We start from the raw sequence: 18,764 nt of genomic DNA on the forward strand, positions 1-18,764 counted from the left end.
ATTGGGGGTTAATTGTACTGTGTGAAGGGCCACTAAGTGGTCATTATACTGTATGGGGGTCATTATACCATGTGGGAGCCACAGGGGGACATGTAAATGTAAAAAAAATGCCTCATGGGGGCCCACTGGGATTTATCGCCCAAGGGCCCACATGAACCTGGAGCCGGCCCTGCGGCTACCAGTCCCCCTTACACATGTTCACAAGAAATTACCAGGTGCATACTTATGCATCGGCGGTCGCTGCTTTGGGCCACATGGTCTTGCAGGCAGCAGTTCCTTAGATGCCTGCTTCCATGGGTCTGTGGATTTTTCCCTCCCTGTGGACTGCTTTTGGACGTCCCACGGTTCCTGTGTGTCCCACGGTTCCTCGACTATGGGCGAGAAAAAGAAATTTTTGCATAACTAACCAGTAAAATCTCTCTCGCTCTTCATTGGGGGGGACACAGCACCCACCCAGTATTGTTGTCCGGCCACAGTTGTGGCTGTTGCTGGTTAGAACTCCGTTGGGTCCTTGGACATGGTTGGTGTTCCACGTGTTTTTCTTTGGTTGGCTTGCTTCTCCTACTGCTTGTACACAAACTGAAGCTCTCTGTCCAGGCTGGAGGGGGTATAGCTGCCAGGGTAGGAGCTAACAGCTTTTACTAGTGTCAACGCCTCCTAGAGGACATACCTATACCCACGGTTCCTGTGTCCCCCAATGAAGAGCGAGAAAGAGATTTTTTGGGTAAGTTATACAAAAAAAATCTCCTTTTTTGAGTAGAAGTCTAGAATCCTTATATTATGCAGTATCTTATTGCTCTGGTATCGGAAACAAGAAGACCCTTCACTATGGTGACTGCAGTTGTGATCAGTTGTTTGCCTCAGTTTCCATCACCCCTGGAAAGGAGCATACTGCTCGTATATACACTTTAGAAGACAAGAAATCGATTTTCTTTCTTCCCGGGTGTGCTGAGAGCATGGATCCTCATCTTCTATCATTTATATACCATTTACAGCCTATAAAAACTTGCGTCATGTCCAAAGATACAAAATCGACATGAAATATTGCTGCAAAGTAAGCCAACCAATAGTTGATATATAGTTAGACAAAAAAAAAAAAAGTGCCTATCCCTGCCCCACATTTATCATCTAGCCTGAGCCCCTAGGATGAATTTGGTGCGTGTCACTGATCTATAGTTTCCACCGTCTATAGGATTAGTAAAGCGCCCCTATGTGCTCTCAACATACATCTCAGCCTTCTGTTTATATAAGAAAGTGCAGCCTGCCATGCTTTACTATACAACTGACAAAGAGTAAGCTGACATACCACCCCTCTTGGCCTCCACTGGCTGAACTAGGGGCCAAAGGCTAACTTTTCTCAGCATATACATTAAACGTATGGTTCACGCTAGTAACTATGCCCGTGTTTAAACAAACCCATCTAAGGGTCAAAAAGGGCTACTGTGACCGACTATCCTGTTGAGTGCCTCAGGTTGTGCATGTACATGAACAGTCACACAACATGGTCAATACAAAAATATTTAGTGATGCCACATGGTATAAATACAAATTGTAGATTTTTCAGCATTGAATAGTACAGTTGGCTGTATCCTACGTAGTAACAACTCTAGGACGTCAATGCTTTCCGTGCCATCTCCAGAGCACCTTCCTGTGTCTCGTTTCCACCGATGAAGCCGCTGGCATGAACAAAGATGCAACCAGGAATGCCACTGATGGAGGAGAGATCATCTGCCCGAAGACCACGCCAATCCTCTGGAAGAGAAAGCCTAGGGAAGAGTACAAGAACGGTGTTTCCAAAAAGAACAAGGAAACCAGGACATCCGATTCTTCTAGAAAACCATCAACTATTCTCTTACATTTCAATGAGACTCATCTAGAAACAAAAATTTCAATTACACCAAATGATCAAAAATATCTAACAATGTGATTTTTAGAATAAGTAAAGCCCATTTTTCCCTCTTAAAGGACCCATCTGTGAATAGTATACGTGCTCAGACACAGAGAAGGTCATAAGTTTGTGTGTGATATAAAAGGTCCTCTACTCAGTTTGCTTTACTACACCCCTTTAATAGATCCCTTAGGGTCCATTCACACGTCCGTAGTGTATTGCAGACCCCTAATACACCCAGCCGGCACCCCCCATAGAACTGCCTAATCTTGTCCGCAATTGCAGACAAGAATAGGACATGTTCTATTTTTTGCGGAGCCGCGGCTCGGAAGTTCAGGGCCGTGGCACGGAAATGCAGATGTGGACAGAACACTGTGCTGTCCGCATCTTTTCTGTCCCCATAGAGAATGAATGGGGACAGATGCGGACATGTGAATGGACCCTTAAGGTAAGTTAATTACAAGTATTTGTTATCCTGTTATTTATGCAATTCCTTTATCTAGAAGAATATAATGCCCCATAACCAAATATGATAATTCATATTACTACTAACCGATTCTGAAAGGTGTTGGGACCTGTGGGAACACACTGCACCCTCCACTTAGCGCTCTGATCTGGATAGATCACGTATTGAATTTGTTTCTCCAGATTGATTTCTTTTTCCACTTGGAATAAGTGCTCCTTCCATGGGCATCCACCTTGGGCCAAGATCACCACTTCTCCACTGCCATCCGCCTGTAAGAGACAGCAGTTGTCACTGCACATTACTGCCCCTAGAGGCAGACCAGAGACAAGTACACTGTCACTATGCTCAGGATTGGTCTCTGTTCCAAAATGCTGAGGCAAAAAAAAATCAACCACGGCTACTGAACCTGGAATCGCTGCCTGATGGCTTCTTCCACCAAAGATCGAGCCGGCAGCCAAGAACAGTGGTAAAAGTCCAAGCGTGACACGAACTCTGTCCCTGCCAGTTCCATCGCCTTCTTAAATCCAGCCTACAAAGTAAATTAGTGAGAATACACATTACAATGCGAGCTGCATGTTCAAAGTTGTACAATTTATGCCATTTCCTCCACATAAGCGCCATGTACATTAAGACGAAAACAGTCACATAGTGAAATCACTCAGGCAGTGGGAGAGATAAGGCTGCGAGCCCCACCTATAACAGGCCATGTGACACAGGCTACCAGGTGGAACAGAATGCTACCAGCAGTACACAATGGCACATTCTAAACATATCAAGAAAAATAACTGAAATAAAGTGGCCTAAGATGGGAGGAAATGCTAAAAAAACGCCAAACCCTGTGGCGGGTTTATAACCGGGGGAGTAACTCCTCCGCATGTGATCCGTTGCTAGCGGCAATCCCCAGTTATAGGTGGAGCTTGCAGCCCCATCTCTTCTCCCACTGCATGAGTGATCTCACTATGGAGGTATGTGGGAGCTTGGCTGCGAGTTAGCTCTTAGCACCATTCAGTGTTCACACACCATAGGTGGTCTAGTGGTAGGACCCATGCCACACTGAGATACCTTGACGGTGTTGCAAAAAGGGCTCCGATGTGTTCCTGGCTGGAATACATTGGCTAAAGTCTGTTTTTAACATCAGCCTGAGGGATTAGCCAGTGTTGTCAGTTGCATATCATTGTGGTGCACCTTTTGCAGTAATTTATGTATTTGTATATTTTCATCCACACACTGCTCCATCTTGTGTAGGATGCCTTGTGGTTCATGTGGTCCGCTGCAGACATCCTCCATTGTAAGCATTTTTATTTGCTGGGGATTGCCACTAGCAATGGATCACAAGCGGAGGAATTGCTCCCCCCGGTTATAAACATGCTACAGTGTTTGGGGTTTTTGAGCATTTCCTCCCACTTAGGCCACTTTATTTTAGTAATAGCCATAAAATGCATCTGTATAGCGCCACCTGCAGTTTGTTTGTTTTTCCTTATTTCTTTGACCTGCTCACTGAGATGGCCGCACATGCTCAGTTTCATCCTTCAGCTGCCTCCTGAGCTGTGATAGGCAGAGCATGGACACGCCCCCTTAGCTGCAGCAAAAAAGACACTCCCCTTGAGCTGTCAGCTTGATATGAGTCTAGCAGAGCAATGAATGAGGAGATCTCTGGATCCATGTGAGGTACAGGGCTGGTTCTATTGTCATGTACTATAGGATGTCCGGTTTTTATTTTTTACATTAGTTATTGGATAACCCCTTTAAAAAAGGTATTATTGGCAGCTTTGATAACTAACACAACCCTTTTAACATTTAGGCTCCAGGTACATCTGTTAATGCTCCCGATGCCAAGTGTAACGGCCCTTAGTGATAAAAGATTTCCAAAGAACATTAGCTTTTGATATGGATACAAACAAAAAAACTGGATTTTCCAGTGTCTACATGTTGACGACTTATCCTCTGGGTCTTCAGCAGCAATTTTTGTATAATGCACTACAGGGGAAGTAATTATTTTGTGGGGTGTACATCTCACAAAAACACCTAAAAATTACTACAACTGAATGTTTTTTGGCAAAAAATAAAAATTCACACTGAAAAAAGTACATGTGGCAACAATCTAAAACACTGCACATACAATGGCGATTTTGAACACACAGTGAATGATACGCTCAGTATGTGAACAAATACTAAATGCACTCATTGCAATAGAATATATAAAAAATATCCACACACACATCCACATATCTCCACACACACACACACACACACACACACACACATTCTAGGAAACGTAACCACAATAGCAGGTCCTATTACTTCTGTGTCCTGATCAGGTTCATTCCAGCGTGGGTTGAGATGTCCAACTCTGGAGCTCAGGTTGGTGGTGATGTTGTATCTCTGCTCCCCATCAAACTGGGATACTCCATTGTCTATAGCATCGATTTCTTCAACAAAGTTCTCATACATCTAGGAAATAGAAAATATTAAATAGAACAGTCCTATGCTTGTCGGTAATGTGGAAGAGACTAGGACATGTTCTATATTTTTGAGAATGCCCTGGAATGGACATACGGATGTGGACAGCACACAGAGTGCTGTACGCATCTTTTGCAGCCCTACTGAATTGGTCCGCATCCGAAAAATATCTGAGTCAACTTTCTACAAGATTTATGGTTAGCAGAAAATGCCAGTGATGGCTAACCTCCGACACTCCAGCTGTGGTGAAACTACAACTCCCAGCATGCTCTATTCATTTCTATGGAGTTCTGAGCACAGCCAAGCAGGTGTACATCTCGGGAGTTGTCGTTTTACCACAGCTGGAGTGCCGGAGGTTAGCCATCACAGCTCTAGAAGAAAAGCAGCTTTTGCTGTCCATAAGCAACCAATCACAGCATAGCTTTCACTCCCTATTCTGCACTTCTAAAATAAAAGCTGTGCTGTGATTGGTTGCTTTGGGCACCAGAGAGTTACTCTTTCAAACTGTTTTATAAATCCTCCCCTGCTTCAGTTTTGGGTCACTCGCCTTGTCATATAGGATTGGTATAATAGGGTCCTCCTCATCGGTTCCCAGGAGTGTGGCTAGTATCTGTGTGCCAAAGTGGGCATATACCAGGCCAGCGCTGCTCAGCTTGGTAACCCACGGCTTGTCAGGATATAGGCTGTTCATGGTTTCACAGAAAGATCTGCAAGATTTCAAAACATGTAGATGTTACAAAGTCAAGAAAAAAAAAAAGGACAAAAGACATAGATAGATGTAGTTTCACCTCTGATGGTGGTCGTAGCGGTTCCGGGAAGGGAACCGCTCGCCGCCCACATCGACAACTACATCACACTGCGATAAAAGCTGCGGGTCCCGGGTTCTAACAATCTCTGCATCCTGATAAAGGGCAATATACGTATTATATTCTTCATTTCATCTCAGAGGCTTCATGTACATTACATAGCAACAAGCTAGTCAGCGGTTAAAACAGTGAGGGTCCTGCTCGCAAGAGCTTACAATCCATCTATCCACATGTACACAAACACGCACATTTCACTCCACTATTCCCTTTGGGTAGGTGGTTTTCTGGATAGAATTTGACATCACTCCATGTATACCACTTCCCGTCCTGGATCTTTATCTTCCTCCTTTCTTGGGACTTTGACCACAACAAACTGTTTCGCTTGACTTTCTCATTCATTCCATTCACTGCGATCAGAGAGGGAAGCGGGTGAGAGACTCCATTACAGGATCACACATGTGGACTTCTTTATCTAGGTCTATCAAGAGAACAATACAGCTGTCATCCTAAATCTACTACTATTCTACTACCAGATAACACCTCACAGCAGCAATAAACTGACCATGGATCACCTATCTATATTAGGAGTTTTATCTCTGTGCCGACTTCTACAGAAGGACAGTAATTTTGTATATAGTTTTCTAGGGCATAGTACTGCTTAAATAAAAAAAAAAACACAGCCAAATAAATAGTTTTCTACGAATATTGAGTAAAAGTAAAAAAAATAAAATTATGGAAGCGTCCCTTTAAAGTTTGGGTGTCAGAAAGGAGGCCATGGGGGTGCTCCATCGTCAGGACACTGCCCTGTCACATACAGTTGTGTCTGCACATTACATCCCCTTTTATACTTAATGCACTCTTATGGGGTTTGTATGTCAGATAAGCTCGGCTATTTTACGGCAAGAGAACCCCATTACATATCCCTCGGCATGGTGCCTACTGGGTTGGGTACTTTCACACTTGCGTTAAAGTTTTCTGGTATTGAGTTCCGTCCTAGGGGCTCAATGCCAGGAAAAACAAAAAAAATAATCAGTTTTAGCCTAATGCATTCTGAATGGAGCTGTTTGCACACGGATTTCTGGATTCGGCAGGTAGTTACGTCCCTTAACTTACTGCAACAGCCAGATGTGAGGCTGATAACCACATGACTTGTCATACATTTTCTGATGCAGTGCTACATGTATGCATGACCGGTACACTGAAGCCAAACAGCGCACTCTGCTGGTAATGCAGCATATCACAATTAAAATACTTAAATAATGCAGCGTGGTCCTGTCTCTACAGAAGACCTTAAAGGGAATCTCCAGGAATAAAATAAATAAGTTACATTATTATAAATATGTTCCCAAATACCTTTCATTAGTTATAATGGCTCATATTGTCTGGGGAGCAATCATTAGGAGAAATAAAATGGCTGCTGTCCCATTAGTACTTACAAAACCCGTCCTAAATCAGACAGCAGGACTTCAGAACACTGAGATAAAGAGCTGCCTCATCCTCCTCTCCTACTTGTAAGGGATTATTATCCTGAATACAGATAGGACCTTCAGCTGAATCTCTGTGGGAAAGGAGTTCACGAGGAGACAAAGTACGGACAAGAGGTGGGGAAAATGATCAGCAGCACTTGTATGCAGTCTCCATTACTATAGCCCCACATTACCGCAGTCTGACTGTCCCTCATGAACTCCATTTCCCACAGACATTCAGCTGAAGATCATATTAACTGTATTCAGGATCACAATTACTGATAAGTAGGAGAGGATGAGGCAGCTCTTTACCTCAGTGTTGTAAAGTAACTTGTCCTGCTGTGCGATTAGGACATGACAGCTGTGTCCTAATAGGACGGCGGCCATTTTATTTCTCCTAATTGTTCCCTAGACAAAATGAGTCATAACTAATTAAAAAGGTATTTGGGAATGTATTTATAATGTAATAATTAAGTATTTTCTTAATTCACAGGTAACCCTTTTAACAAAAGTACCTGTGCAACCTACATCTAAGGTGGCAGTGGAGGTACGGGGAAAGCATAAATAGCCTGTATTACAAAGTGCATAATTCCTTTGTTCCTATAGGAGATAAGCCCCATCCAGTGTGGTCCATCAGCTACATAGTCCCCTTAAAATAGACATGCACACTCGGCCATGCACGGTTATTATGGAGTCGAGTGAAAAAGTGGACAACCTGTAATAAGTTTTACGACTAGCACACCTTCTGTTTTAATGCTTCACCATTTCCAGGATCTCTGCTTGCCATCTATGAATAGGGACTCAGTCAACATCAACAGGTTGCCTTCTTCTCTCGCCATGACATGTTGCTAGACCGCCTTAGTCATGCGACATCACCTCAGATGAGAAAAGGATTCCCAACAGTGATGTCATGAAGACCCCGGCATAATTTTAAAGGCAAATTAAATTTGAAAAGTGGGTCACATTTTGTCCCGTGAAAACTGGCTGATCCTCCATTTCCATAGGACCCCAATATATCCATGACCAGCTGTAGTTCCATCCCCTGCCCACACCAAGGCTTGCCTGGCATTCCTCCCTGGACCAGCATCCTTGGCATTAGGCCTCATGTACACGACTATGTATTTTGTGATCCACAAGATACAGACGACAGACATTTTTTGTTAGTTTTTTTTTACTGATCCACTGATTTCAAAGTGTCCGTGGTCTGCATTTAGTGGCCAAGTATAGGACATGTTCTATCTTTTTGTAGAACAGACATACAGATACTTAAGATACATGGATCATCCGCACTTCATCTGCTGGTAGGTAGTTCATGTTAACCCTTTGTCTTCTGGGTTACATTTCTGTATGTGGTTTTTCAAACTTTATAAAAAAAAAATATATAAAACTTTTGAATGAGAGAATTTCTGGCACACCCCTTTACGCTGTTGGCACTGCTAAACCAACAATAGCTTTATTGTTTAAAGGGAACCTGTCACTAGATTTTTGTGCCCTAGACCCCCAGCATTGTGTAATACTGCTGGGCTAAAAGGGTTCTCCATAAGTTCAGTAGTGATTATCTATCCTTACTGGATGTCAATGTCAAATGGGCGCCACCCCGCTAATATGCCGTTTTCAAGAGCTGCTGTGCAGGTGTAGTCACCACATCTGGTTACTGCAGCACTGCTACTGTTCACTTGAATGCTGCAGTAACCAGGCATGGCCTCTAGGCGGTGTACAGAGCTGGCAGACAGCAGCTCCTGAAAACAGCTGTGCGGTAGCAGTGATCTGATACTGGTGATGTAGCCTAAGGATAGACGATCTGTACATTTTGCTGTCAGATCTCACCATTAGAACAATGGGGGACATTTACTATTCATGTTATGCCAGAATTATGGTGTAAAATATGACAAAAATAATGGCATTTTGATTTGCACCAAATAGATCAGCTCTTTTTTTATTTTATTTTTTTCACCAGAAAGAATGAAACATGCCAGAACAGTGTTTTGAATGTTAAAGTGTGCATGGCTACTAAATTGGCTTATATTGCCCCCCCATTTATTAACTTGTGTTCGGCTTATGAGGTGCAAAATGTAGTGCCAAGTTAAGCCTGCTTCTGTGGTAGTGTAAATTGCTAAAAAGGCAGACAGCAGACCAGATAGACGTGACTTTTATTAAAAACATTTTACATGTCTCATATTGGCCCATACAAAATCAGTTGAGCACAGATGCATCGTCACAAATACAGATAAATATCTGATTTTAACACTTTGGCATATATAAAAAATAAAATAAAATAAAATAAAAAGTGTGTCTGGGGGGGGGGGGGGGGGGGTGGGCTGGTGAGCCTCTCTTCCTCTGTGGTTTTCAGCTTCCTTAGGGTGATCACAAAAGGAAGAGAGAAACACTTCCTGGCCCTTGTTTACATAAAAGACTACTTTGGGGAGAAATGCTGGATTGGGGCGCAGAGTAATGCTGTCCTCCTGAATGGACATATAAGGAGGGATGATGGAAAAAGCTTGCACCTAATTTCTTGGCCGATGTGATGGCCACTAAGACACATTTTAATGTTAGAATCTTAATGGGGACTTCAGAGAGGGGTTCAAAGGGCGCTTTAACCAAAGCCTGAAGGACCAGGCCAAGGTCCCAAGGAGGGACCCTAGAGATCCTAGCCGGGATGTTCCTAGCAAGGGCCTTACAGAATCTAAACAATCAAAGGATGAGAAGCTAGACTTGAATCAAAAGAAACTTAGGGCCAAAATCTGAACTTTTAAAGGTACTTAAGGCCAACCCCTTAGCTAAACCGCTCTGGAGAAACTCTAAAATCCTAGGAATGCCAAGCCGACAAGAAGGTGAATGAGAAATCCTTAAAAACGTAAAGAAAAACGACCATACTCTAGCGTTGGGGGGGGGGAATGTATCACTGGGCCTTGACACAAGAGATCCTGAGTTTCTGGAAGGACCCATGGCTCCCTGACAGACAGTAGTTTTAACCAGGTGATCCATGCTCAACAGGGCTATCAAGATCACAGAAGCTCTGTCTTCCCTTATTTTGTTCAACACCCTGGGAATCAATTGTAATGGAGGGAAAGCATACAGAAGACCTCTGCCCCAGGGCTAAAGGAAGGCATCTACTGCTGTGGGAAAATCCCCTGTACAAAGGGAATATAATTTTTTCACCTTCCTGTAGCAAAGTGGTCCATGTCTGGCAACCCCCACAGGCTTACTATCTTTGCAAATATGTCCTGATTCAAGGACCACTCCCTCTGGTCTAGTATGTATCAACTTAGGTAGTCTGATTTTCAGTTGTCTATACCCCCAATATGAAGGGCTGATATTGGAAGGGAAGGTGTTGTCACCAAGGGAAATATTTGATTCGTAATTCCCATCAACTCCTTGGATCCTGTTACCCCCTGATGATTTAAGTAGGCCACCACGGAACCATTGTCAGACAAAACCCTTAAATGCCGGTTCTGAAGCCAAGCCAGGATCTTCTGCAGAGTCTTCAGAACTGCTGTCAATTCCTTTGCATTGGAAGAAATCTCCCAATCTGCACTGCCCAGGATCCCTCAAAGACTCTGTCCAGAACATGGGCCCCCCACCGAGACAGACTGGCGCCTGTAGTGATTAGTAAAGGGTTTACCACCTTCCACAGGACCCCCTAATCTATATTCTCCTGTATCAACCACCATTCTAGTCACCGATGGGTCTTCCTGGAGATTAGAATCTTGCTGTTCAGCTCCTCTGGTCTCCCTGACCATGACTGGAGAATCTCCCACTGGAGATCCCTGGAATGAGCTTGAGCCCACAGAACTGCTGGAGTCAAGGTACCGAGGACGGACATAGCTTTCTTGACTGAAACGCAAGGGCATAGAATTAGATCTCGCACCAATGACCTTATTTTGTTCATTTTGTCCAAGGTCAGAAAGTATCTCTAGGAGGTCAAGTTGAGCAAAATCCCCAGTAACCTCTGCGACTGTAGGGGGATCATCTTGGATTTCTCCATGTTTACTATCCAACCCAATGATTACAGGATCTGAATTACTTGGTCTGCCTTTGAAAGACAACTCTGCCTACTATAAAAAAAAAAAAAAAAAAAAAAAAAAAAAAAAAACGTCCAGGTAGGGAACAAACAAGATGTCCTCTCCTATGTGAGCAGCCATCTCCACCACCAACTTGGTAAATATGCAGAGAGCCATAGAAATCCAGAATGGAAGCACCTGGAACTGAAAGTGTCTTACTCTCCCCATGTAGCTGGCCAGCTAAGACCTGTCCTGCGTTGCTAGTATAGCTATACGAGTCCTAATATGTGTTTAGTACTGCTAATAAAGCTTATTTGAACTGAGTCCAGACATCATAGGAATAGCTATAGACAGATCGACAGACAGAAAATTAGGCAAAAAAAAATAAATTTAAAAAAAATCAAGAGAATGGGGGGAGCTTGTGCTCCACAGTATGAATGTAGCAGAGGTCATACATGCGTGCTGCCTCTCATTCAGCTCTATGGAGATAGTTGAGCTCCATTCAATGGGGATCATGGGCCTCTGTTCTTGTGATTGAGAACTGGACCCACGCCCATGAGTGAGGCATGGATGGGAATGATTGCACTTCCTACACATGATCTAAGGGGCAGTAATATTTTTTAGGAAAGCGGCGAGATCCCTTGCCCGCAGAGCTATTGTGCAGTTTTGATTTTATATTATATCAGGGATAGAGATCTTTCAGCACTCCACTTGCTCTGCTTTTTTTCAGAAATTTCAAAGAAGTCAATAGGGCATGCTGGGAATTGTAGTTTCACAACAGCTAGTGTGCCGATGGCTGCTGACCCCTGTGTCATGGGTACCATTGCTGCTCAAAAAATAATAGGTGGTGGTCTTCTACTGTATTCCACATGGAGATGATTAAAGGGGTCAGTCACTTTTTGAAGCCCCCTTTACAATGCCATAAACAAGTGGGTGCTGGGAAACCTGCTGTCCATGGACTCCATGTACAAACAGTGGCCACCAGAAGCAGCCGCGTCTACAGCAATCAAGATGGCGGAGGTTACGTCATTTACCCGCGTGCCCGGCTGTGTCCTCTTCTGTGCCAGCTCAGACAGCATTCAGCGCATGTGCAGATACAGGGGGTCCTGCTGCATGTCTGCACATGCGCTGAATGCTTTCAACTGCCATTTTCATTACTATGAACGTGATGCTGGAGTCAACTGTTTACACACAGAATCCATGCAAGGGGCCCAAGAACTGGTGAGCTGCACTAGGAGATGGGGGAAGAGATGGATTTCCTATGTCAGTGCCCCGCAGTGTACGGCATAAAGGGGGTCACCCATTCAGTCCATTGAAAATAAATGGCGGCACGCTCCCCTGGATGCCATATAACCAATGTATTCTCTATGTAACATGGACCCCATAGAGCAACATACAGAGACACAATGAGGGCCTACACTGCACAGTCCTGAGCGGCAGGGACTCTGTGCCCAGATTCATCCAGACTGGAGATTGCTACGTCACACCTGATCTTCTGGGCCCCGGAGTGAGATGGACCAGATATATGAAGGGGAAGATGATGCTTAATAAATCCGACACATCCCAGGCCCACAAAGTCAAATCCATGTCCTCTAGGAGCTGGATTAGACAGGAGTTATAATTTATGCCGGTTCCTGGTGTAAATTATAGTAAGTCCGGGGGAAGCTTCGCTCCTCACCTTTTTGAACCACTTTGCTAAATTGTCGAGAAGCACAAAAAGTCGCATATTATGGTGTAAATACAGCATGTGCCACAATCTGACTTTTTTCCGCCACTATTGTACACACAAACTTAATCATGTGGTTTCCCTACAGACAAAGCCGGGAGGGGATCCAAAAAGAAAAAGTTTAATATCAGGGAAGTGAAAAAAATAAGAGACTAATAAACTAGGAGATAACAACCATTTTAGATACTGAGCAGTTGGCAGGAAGCATCATGGCCGCCAGGCTGTGGTGATGTCACAAAGCACTGACCTACAGCAGGTTCCTCTGTATGACATCACAATGTTCAGGAACCTAGAAGACACCTCTGCACAGTCAGCTCAGCGCCATTTTCTTGAGTTCACACCTCGGTGTAAACTGCATTTTGGCTCCGGAAGAGAGAACTGGATTTTTCTTCTAGTGTTTGCTTCCGATTGTTTTTTTCCTTTGATATTTTTCCCTTAAGGCCCAATAATATCGGGGCCACTTGAGGACAATTTCATCAGGTCCGGCTCGGGAAACCAGAGATGGGATCCCGGGAATTACGACAGCTAAACGCCGATAACAACTCCTGGCTCAGTCGGCCCGAGAACGAGGGTAAGTGATGCTCTGAAGAAGAATTAGGCAGACTTTTGCAGCATACGGGTAGGCTACCCGACACTGCTAGATTTGAATGTGCATTTCCCTTTAAGCCAGTCAGGCCGGTTACCGGCAATCCTTATCACAGCCAGCAGAGGGAGCCCCCAGTTCAGTATAAATAGGCTAGGGCCTAGCTCAGGAAGAGAGAAGTTTCCAGACTCAGTGCAGAGAGGGTTCCCCTCCTGAGTCCGTATGCATAGAAGTCAGAAGGGTATAGCTAAACAGCCTGAAGACACAGAATACCACAGAGGCCAATCTGATAAAGCAAGAGGTACTCAAGATAACAGATGAGGTACTAGATAAAGACAGCTTCAAGGATACGCCAGATAGAGGGCATTAGACCTTGGAGAAAAAGTCACATGTTTCAGGACTAGTCAGGAATAGTGTGCAAGCCGCCTGTACTGCATCTCCTGTAATTAACACTCTGTAAAGAACATTGCTATAACCGGCCAGTCTGTACTTCTAAGAACCAGCTGTATTCAAATAGAAACCAACTGTCTTCCTTGGAACTGCGCTTCCAACTGCGTCCATGTATGATTCTCACTGACGTTCAGTAAAAAGTTCCCGTTTTGGTTGGCTAACCCGTGGTTGCTTCATTCTTCTACATTACTATACACGGCGTGTCACCGTTTAATTGACACTGGCGTCACGAACATTAAATACCCGCCTGTTCCGGTATCTGACCAGAATTGAAGACGACAGTGGATCCCAGGTTAGTGGGTAAATCTGCACTACAAAGCCCAGCATACACTACTGACCCCCTGGGACACTGCACTTTAATTTCATTATCTGTAGTGGGGACAACCAGTCTAAACTCCAACAGGACACATGGGTGCAACTATGTCATCTGGTCATAACCGAGATGTAAAAGGGGGTGAACATTGAGATGTTACAATAATACAACCGCCTGCATCTGTCATAAACGGATCCGGTTGTATTATGACTTACATTGTGTGTCAGGACGGATCCGTCTTGCTCCACACCACTTTGCGGACAGATTCTGTCCGCAATGGGAGTGCAACCAAACAGAACGCATTTTGGCGCACTCCATTTCGCTCAGTTCAGTTTTGTCCCTATTGACAATGAATGGGGAGAAAACTGAAGTGTTTTCATCCGCTATTGAGATCCTATGATGGATCTCAAAAGTGGAATTGAAAACAGATGTAAAAGTATCCTTACACTGGTTAAAGCGGTTGTCTAGACTTTAAGTGACAGTCTATACTCATAATAGGATCACAGGATGCTTGACAGGGGGTCCGGCACCCCACATCCTTGCCGATCAGCTTTTCCGTGTAGCTCTGTCACCAGCGCTAATCACAGCTCTCATTGACTTCAATGACAGCAGCAGTGACAAGCGCTAGACTCTACAATGCTGATCGTGCAATGAAGTTTCAGCTGATCAGTGTGCGGGTCTGCGGGAGAGGTGTCCAATTACTGACAATCAGCTATAGATGAACTGTCCTGAGAATGGACTATCACTTACAAAAAGCTGGACAACCCTTTTTAACAGGAACCAAAAAGACCACCTAAGTCACTATGTCCAGGCTACAACAGCAGACAGATATAGAAGAAATACTAGATAGAACAGAAGATGGGCTCCAGATACTGGAAATACTTCCATTAGTCTTAATTTCTTTGCTCTTTTAGGTCAGACTATCCTGCGAGAGAGATTAAGATCAGCTCAGAGAACATCTGTGAGAGACAGGCAACATCCCAATGTCTCCGGAGTCAGAGCTCCACCTCGGCAATTACCATCTGCCAGGGAGAGAAGCCGCTCCCCAATAAGAGCTGAGCCGGCCCAAGACCCCCGACCATCTGGGGAGAGCAGCCGTGAGAGTGCCGAGTCCACCACCCCCGAGTTCCACCATCCTCGGCCCATACCACCGAGCCGCAGGACCAGGGAGATGCAGCCACCCAGGAGGTCTCCCATACACCCTGCAGAAAGCCTATTTGACCTCATAATACAGAGGATGGGCACCATGAGACCTCAGGCCATACCACCGCCAGAGCCCCCAACACCGGCTCCACTGGGTGTGCCCCACCAGCCTCCACCAAGCTTCAGGGCCCAGCAAATTGGAGACCTCCCTGCAAGGACCATCAATGCAGAGGAGAGACAGTCATGCATCATCTGCCTCACCGATTTCATCCAGGGTGAGCAGGTGACATCCCTGCCCTGCGGCCATTTATTCCATCCTACCTGCATCGCCCAGTGGCTCCAAAACAGCCACCGCTGTCCCCTGTGCCGCAGGGACTGCTTTTAGCGGCTCAAAAAACATCACCATCTTCTGTCAAATACCACCAAGACAGAAAAAAACTGCACGGGGCGCCGAGGGGGCGTGGAAATTGCTGTAAGAGTCTTTGGAGTTTGCCCAGGTAAGTGACTTTTACATGTAGCAAAATTTACATCATTTTCTCACTTACCCTTTTCTTGACATATATATTTGTTTTTTAGATTCCCACCTATGGGATGACTCCATCTTGGTCACCATCCAATTTCATGCACATAAACAGCAATGACAAAACCACTGCAGGTGCAGTGTTCTGCGGATGTAGCACCTGGGTCAGTCTCTGGACCTCCTGATCTGCAAAACTCTCTTCTACTCCTCAAAAAAAGACTAAATCAACACCGACAGCATCAGAGGAGAGACCTGCAAGGCTGCCTCATATCCACCTACCTCTCACCTGAAGAACATCACCTAAAGGTGGAGAACACACTTTCGTCCACTGCATCTACAAGGCCTACAAGACTTGATAATGAGTATCCCTTCTCCAAGTTCCAAATTCCTGCTTGATCCATCAGCACCTGCCATGGGGACTTTCTAATGGACTGTAATAGACCATGCAACATCTCTGGTCCATCTCCACTGCTTGATGAATAAATATTGCTGGCGACTTATCGTACTTCTGCTCGTCCATTCTTAGTGATGAGTGATTGTTTCTTTCTCCATCTTTCTGATCACAGCGGCTGCCTTCCATTTTCCCCCAGCAAGGGGCAGGGCTTGCTCCCTGTAATACTGCATGGGCCTCCTCCTTTTTGGCTGCTGTCCCCTCCAGGTATTCCCTAGACTTGAGTCATCAAATTGTGTTTTCTGACGTTTTTAACAGGAACCTGTCATGTCACACGGTCAAATAATCATTTATTCATGTCCAGTGTTTGTCCAACAACCCACAGGTGTACTTTTTAGATCTAAAGGTGTAAACCACATTACAGTCATGCGACATATTAAGGTGCACCAATTCATACACTTGGCGCAGGCACACAAAGCAAAGCCAGACTTAAAACCAAAACAACCTTAAATGATAAATTACCCCCTTAATGCTTGAATAGGTTATTGTGCTCTATGCATATGAAAAGAGCGCTTTAGTTGAGGAGACTTATAGGCCATCGATGCTCCTCTGGAATTCTGGGAAGAAAGGTATGCAAATGTAGCATCCAAGAACTGCCCATGTAACATCCCTTGCGAAGGAAAATATTTGGCTACACCTTTAGGCTACTTTCACACTTGAGGCAGGACGGATCTGACAGGCTGTTCACCCTGTCGGATCCGTCCTGCCGCTATTTCGCCATGCCACCGCTCTATCGCCATTGACTATAGATGGGACGGGGCGGAGCTCCGGCGCAGTACAGCAGTTCGCAGCAAGAGGCCGCCGGACAAAAAAGTCGGACATCCAGGACTTTAAGTGCGGCGGCCTTTCGTCGTGCACTGCCGGAGCTCTGCCCCCGTTCCTATTTTAGTCAATGGGGACGAAGCGGCAGGCACATCGATAGGACGGATCCGACAGGGTGAACAGCCTGTCGGATCCGTCCTGCCGCAAGTGTGAAAGTACCCTAAAGGTGGAGCCAAATACTTTCCTTCGCAAGGGATGTTACACAGGCAGTTCTTGGATGCTACATCGCCTGACCAATTATTTTTTTAACCATAAGGCCCGCTGGGCAGAGTTAACGATAGCGGCTCTGGCAGATAATCTAACAGCATCTGCAGAGACATCTGCTAAAAAGTCTGCTGCCTTAGCAATAACTGTTCTCTGGGGACTCCATCTTTAATCTGAGACTCGAGCAGTTTGATCCATAAAACCAGGGCTCTGGCTGTGCAAGTAACGGCAATATTAAGAGGCCCCCAGCGATTCCCATGTACGTCTCAAAAAAACTGTCTGCCTTCCTATCCATAGTGTCTTTTAACTGACCCAAATCAAAGGGGAGGGAGAATCTACGGGAGACCTTTGCTATAGGAACATCAATCTTTGGGGCCGATCCCAAGATTGACAATCTGACTCCTCAAAAGGGATACTTCCACTTCACAGATGAGAGAATAAAACTCAGTTTAGAATTTCATATGCCCCAGTACATACCCTCCATCCATACCGCAGGGGTAGGAGGCTCCTTCTGGTCACCAGTACTCTCCACGACCTTCAACAGCCTGGATCTGGACCTTCCCAAAAAAGATCTCGGCTTGTGGCTGGGTATCTGAATTTAATCTGGTCTGCAGGAACAAATCTCACATGCTCTCGCGCACACATGACCCACCCGGCCCGTCCTCTTATTATAATATGACTCCACACCCCCAGCTTAGCGTGCCACATGGGGAGCCTGTCTGAACTGCCGGAGATGCCCGCAACAGCAGGAGGCATTTCCACCCAGTTAGTACACGGGGTGAGGGAAGAGTGAGGCGGAGGTGGACTAGGCAGCTCATTGCGTGTCTCCTCGGCACGTACTGAAGTCAGGCTACAAGTGGGAAGATGAAGGCAGACGCTCAGTACAGATGCCCTGCTTCCCAGTATAGTGCCCAATGGTGCCACCCACGTCTTTGGGGTTATGGAGCGGGGGAAGCCTCCCGGCACCCCCAGCTTAAAAAAAACAAAAAACTCTCAGATGCCCAGGGAGAAACTCCCCTCTATGGCTATACCTGTAGGATCCACTTCCTAGGACAGGAAACCACTGAGGAAGAGAGGGGCTCCTTTTTTATATCTGTGGGTTTCCTGTCCTGGGAGGCAGAACAGCCTGCCTGATCCGTTTAACCCTTTACATGTACGGCGCTCGAGCGATGTGCGAACATGGCTGCCGCTCACACATGCAGCGAACGTCATGGCCAGGATGTCTCTTGTGTCAAACAGCAGAGACCTGGGACTAAATACCATGACAGCAATAATGCCGATAACGGTAATTAAAGGGTTTAGATGCTGTGATCAAGCGAGATAACGGCATCTAAATGCGCAAAAACGCAGAAGCTACCGATGCCCCGTGCGGCCAGTGGAGGCATCAGTAGTTGCACTGAAGACGAGCCTTGCTGACTAGGCTGATCGTGTTCATGCTGCAATTCTTATTTTGGCCACCAGATGG

General features: G+C 45.3%; 1 protein-coding gene across 1 annotated transcript; it reads right to left on the reverse strand.

The window, feature by feature from the left end:
- Window positions 1-1,579: 1,579 nt before the first annotated feature.
- On the reverse strand, window positions 1,580-11,071 carry LOC122931419 (MYG1 exonuclease-like). The gene is made up of 8 exons (XM_044285492.1): window positions 11,034-11,071; window positions 10,767-10,920; window positions 5,603-5,715; window positions 5,362-5,521; window positions 4,656-4,805; window positions 2,761-2,883; window positions 2,442-2,623; window positions 1,580-1,766 (listed from the first exon to the last, which is right to left on the reverse strand). The coding sequence occupies exons 1-8, from the start codon at window positions 11,069-11,071 to the stop codon at window positions 1,607-1,609; spliced, it is 1,080 nt and encodes a 359-aa protein (XP_044141427.1). The 3' UTR covers window positions 1,580-1,606.
- Window positions 11,072-18,764: the final 7,693 nt, after the last annotated feature.

Source organism: Bufo gargarizans, chromosome 3 (assembly GCF_014858855.1).
Source record: "Bufo gargarizans isolate SCDJY-AF-19 chromosome 3, ASM1485885v1, whole genome shotgun sequence".
In the NCBI taxonomy this organism is placed as follows: Eukaryota; Metazoa; Chordata; class Amphibia; order Anura; family Bufonidae; genus Bufo; species Bufo gargarizans.